The following is a 13,625-nucleotide window of genomic DNA, read 5'->3' as shown; positions in this document are numbered from 1 at the left end:
TGCCGAGGGTGGGAGGCAGAGCAATCGTTTTAGGAACATATTTTCCATAATTTGCAGGGCCCTTACATTACAATGTCCCCAAACCCCGGAACCGTACAGTGCTACCGATGTACATCTATGTTTATAAATATTCAACATATCTATGATACGGCGGCTTCCTACTTTGGAGGCAAAGCGGAAGACGCCTAGGGAGGCTTTCCCCATTCTTGCTTTAACATTAGTTTGCTCTGGGACCCAGGAACCTCTGTTATTAAAAGTAACGCCCAGATAACAGAAATTATCAACAACCTCAATACGGTTTTCCTTGAAATAAAAGGGTTTAAGATGTTTTGCCTTTTTGCCACACACCAAAACAAAAGTTTTAGAATTATTAATTTTAAGTTTCTTCCCCTGGATAAAATCGTAAAAACAGTTCATCAATTTTTGAAGGCCTATTGGAGTCCTAGAAAGTAAAACAGTATCGTCGGCATAAAGTAATACCGGTATAGGAAGACCTCCTGCTTGTGGGGCATCAGCTTGGATTTTCTTTAAATCCTGCTCAACTGAATTAATAAAGAGCAAGAAGAGCAACGGGGCCAAAACACATCCCTGTCGGATGCCAGATCTAACCTTGATCTTTCTTGTGCACTCCCCCGCTGGACCATAACGAATTTGGGCTGATAGGTTGGAATAAAGTCTAGCTAAGAAGTGGATAATAGCAGAGGGGGCGCCCATACCCAATAAAGTTGACCACAACAAGGTGTGGTCGACCAGATCGAAGGCGCTAGAAAGATCCGCAAAACACAGGTACAAAGAGCCCGGTTTGGCCATGGTGTATTTTCCAATTAGGAGGTTTAGGTTAATACATTGTTCTATAGTACCAAGGCCCTTTCTAAAGCCATATTGAGATGGGGCAAGAATATTATTATCTACAGCCCATTCTTCCAACCGTGTTAATAAGACCCTACTCATGATTTTTAATGAGGAGTCCAGCAGGGAGATAGGGCGGTAGTTCTTGGCCTCTCCTCTATCCCCCTTCTTATAGATTGGAATGATAATGGATTCACTCCAGGTTGAAGGAGTGTTGTTGTCCACAGCGGCATTAAACGCTAAGGTTAATAATGGACTCCACAGGGCCAGATCATATTTATATAGGTCAATTGGTACCCCATCTGGTCCAGGTGCCTTCCCTCCTTTGCTACTGTTAATTGCCATGTCTACTTCATGGATCATGATTCCCAGGGGTTCAACTGGAATAATGGGGTTGTTACAGATGTTATCATGAAGTTCCCTGGTTGGGTCAAAAATCCCTGTGAAATGTAAGACCCAACTGTCTTCACTTACTTGAGCGGTAAGGACTGGGAATTCCTCCTTTTGGAGGAATGGGCTATTAATAGTGCTCCAGAACAACTTACTGTCCCGGAGAGCTTATTTATTTATTTTTTATTTATTTTAGGTTTTTATAGAGCGCGTAGTCACCCTCGAGTATCCCAGCGCTGAAACCTCGGACTCCTAAGGAGGGGGCAAAGAGAAGCTGCTGATGAATCAGGGGAAAAGTAGGGTTTTGAGGGACTTCCTGAATCGTAGGAGGTTTGGTTCAGCTCTGAGACTCGGGGGGAGCGCGTTCCATTTTTTTGCTGTGTTGACTGAGAAGCGGCGGCCACCTATGCGGGCCTTCTTCACCCTGGGGACAATGATAAGGTTTCCCTGTTCTGACCGGAGCGCTCTCGTCGGTCTGTATGGAGTGATCCAATTATTCAGAATAGGGGGGCCGGCGTTGTGCAGAACCTTGTGGGCCAGGCAGAGGGCTTTGAAAACGACTCTTTCCCTCACGGGGAGCCAATGAAGTTTCCTCAGAGCTGGTTTGGCTGATGTTCTGGCTGGGGTGTTCGTGAGTAGGCGAGCTGCGGCATTCTGGGTCTTTTGCAGTATTTGGAGAGTGGCTTCCGGTGCTCCGAGGTAAATGGCATTGCTATAGTCCAGCCTGGATAGAACTAAGCCTTGAATCAGCAGAAGACGTGACTGGGATGGTAGTAAAGGGAGCGCCTTTCTGCATGATCTGAGTAGGCCATAGCAGATGCCGGCTGTTTTCCTAGCCCGTGTCCTGAAGGTGAGATCTGTCTCCAGCCATACTCCCAGACTCTTAACCTCTGTCTTGGGAGTAGGGGGTTCACCCATACAGGCGGGCCAGAGGTTGGAGGGAAGGCTCATAGTTTTGTGACCTAGGAGCAGGATCTCTGTTTTTGACCCGTTTAGTTTGAGGTCTGAGTCACTCATCCATTGATGGACGTTGGTGAGGCAATCTCGAAGATTGGAGGGCTCTAGCTTGGGGTGGGAGAGTGTCACCACCAGCTGAGTGTCGTCAGCATAGCTGACGATAGTGACTCCGAATGGTGAGACCAGCTCCTCCAGTGGGGCCATATACACGTTGAAAAGCGTGGGGCTCAGTGAAGAGCCCTGAGGCACTCCACACCGGAGGGGGATAGAGGGGGAGCGGCTTTCTCCTTCCCAGACTTGGAAGGAGCGTTGGTAGAGAAAGGATGTGAGCCATTTCAACGCGCTGTCTTTCACGCCGATGTTATCCAGGCGCTGGGTTAGGACCTGGTGGCTGACAGTGTCGAATGCCGCGCTTAGGTCTAGGAGGACCACTGCCACTGATCCTCCTGTGTCGATGATTTCCCTAGCCTTCTCTACGGCTGCAAGGAGGGCGGTGTCAGTGCCCTGGCCTGGTCTAAAACCTGTCTGGGAGTTTTTAAGGAGATGGTTTGCTTCTAGGAAGTGAGATAGCTTTTTATTTGCAAGCTTCTCCGCGACCTTACCTATCCAAGGGAGGAGCGAGATGGGTCTGTAGTTGGATAGGTCCGCGGGGTCTAGCGAAGGCTTCTTGAGTAGTCCTTTGACGACTGCCTCCTTCCAGCTTTGTGGGACTTCTCCTTGGACAAGCGAGGTGTTAATGAGGGCAGTGAGTTTAGCTATAATGGTCCGAGTGATGTCTTTAGCGAACCGTATGGGAACTGAGTCACTGGGGGCGCCACTCTTAGTAGATGCTAAAGTTGCTGCCACTTCCTCTTCGGTGACTGGTCCAAATGACGCTAAATGAGGTGAATCGGGTTTATCAGGGGAGTTCCCTAACGAAGGGGATGAGTCCTTGGCTTTTTCTGAGGTGGCAGGATTGGTAGCAGGAAGGGAGGAAAGGATTTTTTTGATCTTATCGTCGAAAAAATTGGCCAGGTTGACACATTTTTCTTCTGCTGCTTTGGGGTCCATGGGTATCTGCGGGGGGGCTGGAACATGGAGGAGCTCTTTGAGGATAGAGAAAGTCTCTTTGGCTGAGCAAGAGGAGTTCTTTATTTTTTCCTCATAGAAAGAGCTTTTTGCGTTATGGAGGGCTTGTTTGTAAGCTTTCATGGCTGTTTGATAAGCGTCTTTCTCCATCGCTGATTTGTTTTTTCTCCATGTACGTTCTGTCTTTTTGCACTCCTTCCTTAAAGTGTTCAGGGGCGGAGTGTACCATGGAGCATGGTTGATCCTTTTTACATGCTTAAGGGAGCTGGTTAGTGGGACAAGGCTGTCTAGGGGGTTGGTGAGCCAGCTGTTGAATTCTCTATCGGCGGTGTTAGGGTCAGTTGAGAGGGGGCCAGCGGATTCCCGTAGCTTAGCTTCCCATTCTTCTGGTATTAGCTTGTGCCATCGTCTGGTTTGTATCCTAGTTTTCTGTTTGGGAACAGGGGTGGTCTGGAGGGACCAGTACATAGGGACCAGTAAATGGTCAGTCCATGGGAGAGGAGTGGGGTCTTGGGTTTGGAGGTTCCTAATGTTGGTGAAGACTGGGTCTAAGAGCTGTCCTTTCTCGTGGGTGGCTTTAGAATTCAGAAGCAGGAGGTCAGCTGATATAAGGTCTGCTAGAAGATTGGCGGCAGTGTTATCCGCCGGGTCTAGGAAGTGTAGGTTCAGGTCCCCTAGGAGGAGGAAGTTGGGGGTTGATATTGATTTTAGAAGGATGTGGTCCATCAGGGTGCTTGAAAAATCTCCTAGCGAGCCTGGCGGTCGGTATACCAGAAGTCCCGATAGTGAAGTGGTTGGGGAGATCTGGAAGGTGAAATTGCAGTTTTCACAGTCCTTGACAGTGCCGCCGTCGATTCTACAGCTGAGATGATCTTTATAGAGTATGGCGAGCCCGCCACCTCTTCCGACCGGTCTGTTCAGGCAGCAGATTTGGTAGCCGGGGGGGGTTGCATTGACCAAGTCAAAGTCGTTGTTGGGGGTCAGCCATGTTTCGGTCAGAAACAGGGCGTCTAGCGAGAGGGTTTGGGTGAGGAGGTTTATCTCGTGAGAGTGTTTTACCAGGGACCTGCAGTTCAGGAGGCCGAGTCGAAGCGTTTGGCTGAGTTCCGTGGCCTCAGGGGTGTCACAGAAGATACATCCTGTGAACGGGGTATCATCCTTAAGGATGAATTCACACTGAGGATGTTTTTTAGTGTTCCAGATTCGGAGTGTATCCGAGGTGTAGGATATGCGATTCTGTGAGTTGGGCATAGTGTCTGGGCCTGAGGCCGTCTGGGCCCGGACGGGCCCAGACGGGCTTGCCTTTGGCGCGCCTTCGGCGCGCTGACGGCGCGCCCGCTGCGCGTCCGGTAATTGCACATCTTTTATGGGTAGGAAAAGGGGCGGGTGGGCGTGGCCTAGGAGTAGGCGTGGCCTCTCTCCCTCGCCGTCAATGGCGGCAGAATTGTTTGTTTACAATTTCTATGTTGCAGCGAAGGGATCGCTGTTCGGCGTTTCTAGCGCCCGCTCCAGTGGTGGCAAACGGGTGAGTGAGATTAAAATACAAGTATTTAGCAAAATTGTGACACAGAATACAATTTTAAAAATCAGGTGGTCTCCCGGCTTCCGCCTCAGGAGAGCTGCAGCTTTATTCAGATCGTCCCAGGCTTGTTCTCTTAGCTCTTGTTTTCTGTGTTTCAGTTCGATGTTATAATTAGCCCTCAGATGTTTGACCACTTCCCTGTCTCTGGGTAGGTTGGAAAGGGCAAGCTTAAGGGCTTTTAACGCCTTAGTGCACGCCTGGTTAAACCAACCCAGCGTTTCCCGTTTAATTGGGGCCTTATTGGTATTAAGGGTTTGCTTGATTATGGTGCCAAGTTTCTCGAAATTATTTACAATGCATTAAGGTGGAGCATCAATTTCGAGACAACAGAATATCGTTTTTAAACCAGCTTTCACAACACTACGATGTAGATTCTCGGATTTTTCCCCACACCATTTAATACGTATCCCGTTTGGCCTACATGGGATAATGTCGTCTACGACCCTGCCGGTAAATTCCTTCCTAGGGATCTCACTAAAGATGGACATAGTTAGAGCATTGTGGTCACTCAATCCAAGGTCCAGGATAAGCGGGACCGTACAAAGCGGGACAATCCGAGTTGAGATGAGCAGATAATCAACAATAGAAACAGTATTCCTCCCCGTAAAAGTAGGGGCCATATTACCCTCATTATCAGGGGCATGTTGATGGATGGACATATCATACTTTAACAAAAGGTTGTTAAGGGAAGTACCATAGGGGGAGTGTAAGAAATGGACTGAGTACTCCCCATTGTCCCCATCAAACCCACAAGCAGTCGTATAAGATAGAGGGCAGGTTCTGATGTTAAAATCTCCCCCCTCATACAATATCATAGGGTATGGCCGATTTATAGCAAATTGAGTCTAATGCAAGCATATATCTCTGCTAAGAGATTTTAAAATATACCTGAAAGTTCTAGCCAATTGGTTGGAAAACTGCTTAAAGTGAACCTGGAACAGTCAGTGTTTATGCAAATGTTAAATAATATATGAAGGGTCCCACACCTGGTCGAAAAGTCTGACAGAAGATCTATCCTATGCTATTGATTGTTGACGCAGAAAAAAAACATTCAATAGAGTTGAGTGGCTTTTTCAACATGTGTTAGTGAAAACCAGATTAGGGCCGACTGATTTGGTCAATTTATGTAGCCTCTACAGCAAGAATAAATTTTGACAAAACAGGATGATTTTGCCTACGACGTTGGACAAAGCAGGAATGCACATTACTACCACTCCTCTTTGCGCTTTCAATTGAACTATTAGCTTAACTGATCAAACAGTCACTCAATATAAAGAGCATATGCAAACATTCTGCAAAGTTTGGGCTAAGTATCTTGTTTCATGGTGAATACAGGTAGTTTGAGATTATGGGTATATAAAGAAATCCCCCAGGGGTGAGGTGGAAGCACTCTCGCAATTTAAATGGAGCAGGGAAAATATTAGCCATCCAGATGGGCAAATTGAACTCTGGAGGCATTGTAATGTTGGGCAAACTACTCATCTCTTATAAGAAACAGAAAAATAAAGTGTGGCTGCTCAATTGGTAACCGCATTTGAATGGTGGCTCTGCGAAAATAATTATTAGCTCTTTGTGGAAATGGCAATGCTGGGTATGCCCCTCAAACATCAGAGACCAGCAGTGGCTTGGGTGTATGATCAAACAAGATAGAAGAAAAAGCGAGACAGAGATACTTTCAAGTCGGACATTGGGCACTATCACCAGTGACTAAAGATGCAGGGACACTAAAATCCTTGCCAGACAACCAAGTTTCTCTATTTATGCAACAGGGGGAACAGATAAAAAAGTAAATGCTATGAAGAGATTTACTGAAAACAACCTGCAGTGTTCAAAGAAGGGAAACTTGGAATATAATAGGTGCATTACCCCTCTCCCCCAGAAGCTCAAACAAATGTATTCTAACAAAGAAGGGAATGTTGAGGGGCTGAGGCGTAGAATGAACAACAATCCATATACTGGAAAGAATTGTCAAGCCACATAAGAAGGTTAAAGTGTTCCCAAAGACCCTCTGCAGTGATCTTGGCCAAAAGGCCATCAAACTGGGAAGACCTAACACTTATGTACTGGACAGTGACTTCACGGATATTACTTGGAACCAAACAAGATGTTGCATCGTACTTGAAAAATATGGCAACAACCGATAGCATAACAAGGTCCAGAAGATTATGGTCTTTTATGGCAATGAGATGTTAAAAGTCAATTGTGGAGGAAAAGATTTAACATTATTTGGAAACTATTAATGTACTATTTCCAAAATGTGACATCAGAACTGCCATGCCCCAGAACATTAAAACAACTGGGAATGAATTGGGACACAAGGTTATCGTCCCACGGTGTGATGCAAAGTGAAAAGGGGAATTAAGAGCTCTCTGCTAACAAGAGATGAATACACAGATGGATCATTAAGTTCATCTGTAAGAACGACAAATTGCAGGATTTTATTTGTGTGCCCTCCAGCAGCCAATAAAAATGTGGAAAAGCAAGGAATAATCACTGTGTTGTAAAAAGCCAACTTAGAACTTTGCTTGGTCTACAAGGTTCTACCAGTTCTGAAACCAGACCACCAAGTATATCTAATCAAATCAATGATTATTGCACAGCTGGACTAATACATATTACAGAAGTCTACCTGGAAAGCTCATTGACAACTTAATGTTTTAAATTAGGCAGCAGGGAAATAAGCAAATAAGTGATCGCTAATTTTACTTCCCTTTTTCTGCATGTATTTACCTTTAATTGAGGAGTCCTATAACTAGCCACAAATTGTTACATTTTGCAAACGTGTACATGTTTTTATTTAGAACTACTGTCAGTAAAGCAAGCTGAGTTTACAGCTCGCCGTATTTCCTTAGGCCAATTGCCCTAAAAGTAAAGGCTTTATGGTATTGAACCTTCAATACAACTTTAAACGTTGTATACATAAGGATGTATATCTGCATTGGCAACAGACAGTCCTCTTTGCCCCAACCATAAGAGGATACTGTAAATTGGCTGACAAAATGTTTGTGCTGCACAGGCATCTACCGACTAGCCTAATGGATAAAATAAACATGAAAACTTGTCCTTGATCCCAAACAATATGTGATTAGTGTCACACTATTTCACACACAAATCAATATGTCTATATAAGTATTGTATGTGGAAAACATATTGAACCATGCAACACAATTTGCTTTTGTTTTATTTATATGCAGAGCATGAAGCTAGACCTGGCGCCGTGAGATATCACAAGAAGTCACAGATATTGTTGATTTGCTGTAAGGTATAGAATTTTTTTTTACTTTTGTTAAGGATGCGGGATGTTATTTACCTATGTTTTCAAGCTAGTGGTTCAAGATGTTGATTAAACCTGAGTCGGAAAACAGTTATTCCATTTCTCCACAGCAAAGATTTTATACCATTGACCTCTGTTGACACATCTCTCACTTTAATGCCTCATTTTGCAGCATAAACGTTGAAATTTGGCAGCAGATAATTACATTTGTGACAAGAATTCCTACATCTCGCTTCCTGTCACCCTATCCCTTATAAAGAAATCCCTTACCTGGCATCCTTCAAACTCAAGCATTTGCAATGCAATTTACTTAACTCTCAAAAATACGAGACCTATTGCATTGCAAATATATTTTTGCAAAAGCACGCCATGCCAATCTTTCAGTTTAATGGCAGCCGCAACCGTTTCCTTAGACGCGGCTCGTTTAAAGTAAGGGGCGCGGCCGCCATTAACTGAAAGCGCGGCATGGGGCGCTTTTACGAACAAAAGTTAAATAAAAACTAGAAAACAAAACGTGAACCAAAGGTGCGGCCGCCACTGTGGCATGCGCTGCTATGAGAAAAAAAAGAAAGCCTCACGAAAGAGCGTGGTGAAAAGCAAAAAAAAAAAATAGTGCTTGAAGCTGTAATTAAAGTCTACCTAGCACAAATACATATAACGGGGTGTCCTAATGGGAGGTTACAAATATAGACAAGGAGGTTACAAATGAAGAAAAGGCTGTAATAAGGAGAGACTTACACGCGTATTAACGAATTAGAAGCCAGCATTCACCAAGGACAATGACATAAGCCAATGAAAAATACGGGCGGAGAGTGATCAGAGCTTCAAGTCCATACCTGAATACAGCATGCCTTTCAGAGCAGCGCATGTGCTGCCCTGGCTTGACCTAAAACCTCACAGCTTCACCCTAGAATGAACCCCCTTACTTGGAGTCATGCTACTCGCCTTGACCTGAAACATTTACTTGACATTCTGCACTCAACCCACACCACTATATACATTCCCTTTATCCTGCCCAGACTATGTATTCTCGCCTCATGTGGAAGGTATGATATGTTTGTAAAATGCAACATCTAAAATCTAGGAGGGCCATTCTTCCTTCTGCATGTTTGTGGGGTGCTTCTATTATAATGCTCCCCAAGAGAGTTCTGATGTGATAATGCACTATTTGTCCTTGCCATTATTGCTTTGCCTCCTTACAAGAAAACCAAAGGGTTTTATTTTACTTCTGCCCTGTTTAGTCATTGTGACTCGTATTAACAATTTTGTCTTCATTGTAAATGTCTGTTTGTTCATGTTTTTGTGTTCATGGACTCTCGGGTAGATGGCACTACTGTACTTTAAAGTCAATTAGATAGGTCAGATACTGCAGATTTGGTTGATATAGAGGTTTGGTTTCACAAACCCAATGGCTCTCTTCCCTTAGTGGTCAGTCCATCATAAAATCTTGTACATTTTCCATAGCTTGATTCTTAGGTACCATCTGCATGTAAATTCCCTATGGTGAGCTCTTACATAAAGGAGATGCAGCCATTTACAGAAACCCAAGGAATTTGGTTATTTCAAGAGGTATATTCCTAATGGTACACATTTATGTCCACTATCCTCTGAACACAATTGGAAATTGATAACTCATGTCATATTCTTGGGGTCACTGCCCAGGATCGGATGCCATCTGATTATTAATGGCTATAGAGACAGATCATAAGATGCTATTAGCGGCTAGAAGGTGATGGGTCGAACCCAAGCTCAGTATTTACTTTAACTTCACTGCCACCATTCACAAAAGAGTTACAGAAACAAAGTAAACAGATATATTTCATCTAGTGCATGTAAGCAGATTCCCATATATATGTGTAGCTTTTTGTGTCTGTGAACAATGACGAACTAACGTTTGAGAGACTTGCGTCCTTGGCACTGATACGCAATTCAAATCCTCTTGTGTACCAAGTGTGTGTGTGTGTGACTGTCTGTACAAATTACCAAAAATCGAATAATTGGTGCTTCTTTGAGGTTCATGTAGCTGTGAATGCTCACATTCAAGCTCCATCATACAGCATCTGTTTGTTGTGTTTGTTGTCTTTTGTAGTACAGACAGTCCAAATACCCTTATGTGAGCAGTAGTATCCTTTCCTTTTGTGAACAATTTCATCACACAAAATGTATAAATCCTATTATGATATATATATACATTTCTATGTGATGTTTTCTGATATTTACAATTTATTTATTTTTCTTCTTTTTTTAACATGCTTACTATTAAATCCGACAACCTTAGTGTGGTCTTCCTTTGCCTGCCTCCCCCCATTTTGCTGAGCTTGTTTTTGCCGGCTTTAGGACTCTGAGCACTTTAGCACTGCTAATCTATGCTGAATTGCTTGTGCTCTCTCCCCTAAACATGGTGACATTGGCTTATACCAAATTTGCATATTTAATTCGCTTATATGTCCTAAGTAAAGTTGACTACATGTGCCCAGTGCCTGTAAATTAAATGCAGCTAGTGGGCCTGCAGAACTGATTGTGCCACCCACATATGTAGCCCCTTAACTATGTCTCAGGTCTGCCACCGTAGTGACTGTGTGTATGCCGTTTATTGCCACTTCGACTTGGCATTTAAAACTACTTGCCAAACCTTGAACTCCCCTTTTATTAGATATGTCACCCCGAAGGCAGGCCTTTGTAACCCAAAGGGTTACCAAAGGTAATGTAAGTAAAGGCAGGACAAGTACTTCTATGTTTTACGTGTTCGAGGCATGTGGGCTGATGAATTCATATCTGTGCATAGATCGCCGCCTAGTGTTGGGTCCGGATGATTGCACATTGTTGTCCTGGAAGAGTCTTCGAAGTATCACAAGATAGGTGGCTCCTCCCCTGGACTACAGTGCGCATGGGCATCGCCTCCATCCCCAGATTGTTTTTTTCCGCCATTGGGTTCGGATGTGTTTCGGTTCCCTCTGTCGGAATCGATAGTTGTAAAACTTTTCTAACTCGAGACCAAAAGGTCTTTAGGCTGGGCGTCGGTATCGTTTCGTTCGGGTTTTTGCCTGTTCTCAGCTCCGAACTCTTGCTACCCATCCGCGTGCTGTCGGCGCAGACGGGCCTACTCGACGCTCCAGACATGGAACGAACTCCGTTCAAAAGGTGCCCGGTGTGCACCTCCAAGTATTCACACCTCGATGTGCACCCTGTGTGCAACAAATGTTTGTCACCGGACCATGATGAGGCCAGGTGTATGGCCTGCTCGAAGTTCCGGTGTAAGAAGACTCTCAAGATTCGTCGGGCCGCTAGACTCCAGGCCCAGTTATCGGCAACCCCGGCGCCCCCACCGGACGACATCTTCGAAGAATCTGTTGAAGACGACGATGTCATGCGGGTTTCGGACTCTAGCCCCGCGTCTGAAGGGGATGCCTATGACACGGGAGACGAGGACTTTGACGAAGCCGGCGACGAGGTAGGGGACGACGATGGGGCCATTGCCACCGTGGGGGACAGCTCGGAGGAAGAGCGTCTCCAGACTGCCTCAGGGGCCAATCCCATTCATGCGGCCCAGGTCGAGGGATCGCCTTCGGGCCTTACCCAAGACCTCGTTACTAGTCCAGCAGCCCCGCCTCCGGGCCCGGTCACGGACATTTCTGATGCGCCACTCCCGTTAACAAAAACGAAAGTGAAGCCATTGGGATCCACTCCTCCGGTTTCGAAACCGAAAGTGAAAGCTGCACTGGTGCAGAAGGCTCTGGAGGCATCGACTTCCCAAAAATTCAAAATGGCCGACCTGGAGAGCCGTGCCAAGATGGCCGACCCGAGGGCCTCGGGGTCTACACCGAAGGCGAAGTCGACCGACGCGGCCGCGTCGGCGCCGAAGATGGTTGAGGTCGATGACCCGAAGAAAGCTTCGAAGAAGCGTCAAGGCGATTCCACGACTCCGCCCGTCGGGGACAAGGAACGTGAAGTGTCGGCTCCGAAGACGGTGCCTCTCGCCGACCCGACTCCCGACTCGGGGAGATCGCTCGAGCCGGTCAAGCCCTCCCCGGTCTTGACGAAGAAGGTCGCGGAGTCCCTGCAACGGATTCGGAAGGACACTGTGGTTCCCGAACCCGGGGATGTGGTGCCGAAGCACACAACAAAGCCCACAAAGGCGCAAACGCCTATCCGCTTTACCCTGCCGCCGAAGTCGACGCCGAAGGCTTTCGCTCCGAAGCATGGGGCAGGCGTGCCCTCAAAGCAAGTGTCGACGCCCAAAGCGGCACTGGTGGTGTCGAAGCCTCGGCTCCAGCCGCTTGCAGAGGAAGAGCGTCGAGAGGTCATCATCGACGCCAATACCGGAAAACTGTCTCTCCTCAAGAGGAAAATCACCACGGAGCCGGTGTTGGAACATTTTCGTATTCCTCTCAAAAACAAGAAGGATTCTGCGGGTACTTCGGCCCCGATAGAGCCTGCCTCTCCACAAACTTTAGAACATTCGCCAACGCGTTCCAACGCAGGGGATGGTGACGATCAGGAGGTCGAGTACACCTATCCGGCGTACTCGGATCCGGAGGAGGAACATGAGCCTTGGTCTGCCGGAGGCGACCCGGACGACCCGCAATCGGTCAGGAACCGCAGCTCTTTGCGGCAAAGACCTCACCGACGGAGGACTCGGCAGCCTTCAACGCTTTGATTGAGCGAGCTGCAGCTAACCATGATGTTGAGCTGCATTCGGATCCTGTGGATGTGGACTTTTTGTTTGACACTTTCTCAGTGGCTGAAAAGTCAGTCAAGACATTGCCAATGCTCAAGGGAGTGCTAAAGCATGCGACTGAGGTCTTCAAAGAGCCCACTCGGGCTCGTGTCATCAATCCTCGCATTGACAAAAAATATAAGGCAGCACCCTCGGATCCAACATACATCTAGAGACACTTGCCACTGGACTCGTTGGTGGTATCCAACGCACGCAAGAGGGCGAACTCGCAGACCACTGGTGACGCTCCTCCCCCAGACAAAGAGTCTAAAATATTTGAGGCCTCAGGGAAACGGATTGCTGCACAGGCAGCTAATATTTGGCGAATCTCAAACACGCAGGCCCTACTTGCACGCTACGATAGGGCTCATTATGACACCCTAGAAACACTGCTGCAACACTTGCCTGACCAGAAGTAGCATTTGCAATCTTGGTAGCTGCATTAGTTTTTCACTGCAATGATGCAGACTTTTCTCATAGGCTAAAATTGGGAATTCCTTAAAATGCCTTAAAGTTGTAATTTCTGATCAGAAAGTAGGAGCTTTTCCAATTTTTATATTTTTAGAATGGAAATTATAAATCCTCTTTACTGGTAAAGTCAGATTTACATTTCTCTTTTAGAAATGCCATTTTTAGAAAGTGGACATTTCTCTGCTCGTACTGTTATGTGTGCCTTACACCCTGTCTCTAATACAAGTCTGGGCTAGGTGACAGATCCCTTTGCGCAATCCTTCTAGTTAGACACAGGAAAGGGCTGGGTGTGCTTTAGCACCCATCTACATTCTGGA

General features: G+C 46.1%; 1 protein-coding gene across 2 annotated transcripts in view; it reads left to right on the top strand.

The window, feature by feature from the left end:
- MTFMT (mitochondrial methionyl-tRNA formyltransferase) overlaps window positions 1–13,625 on the top strand; it is an 87,437-nt gene that overhangs the window by 52,449 nt on the left and 21,363 nt on the right. The window contains exon 8 of one of the 2 annotated variants that reach the window (XM_086958036.1): window positions 8,041–8,108. In XM_086958036.1, coding sequence (XP_086814162.1) covers window positions 8,041–8,108 — 68 coding nt within the window. The remainder of the gene's footprint in view (window positions 1–8,040; window positions 8,109–13,625) is intronic. The other variant, XM_086958035.1, reaches the window with a different exon arrangement.

This window comes from Lissotriton vulgaris, chromosome 2_1 (genome assembly GCF_964263255.1).
Source record: "Lissotriton vulgaris chromosome 2_1, aLisVul1.2, whole genome shotgun sequence".
In the NCBI taxonomy this organism is placed as follows: domain Eukaryota; kingdom Metazoa; phylum Chordata; class Amphibia; order Caudata; family Salamandridae; genus Lissotriton; species Lissotriton vulgaris.
This window is presented reverse-complemented; position numbering and strand designations above follow the sequence as displayed.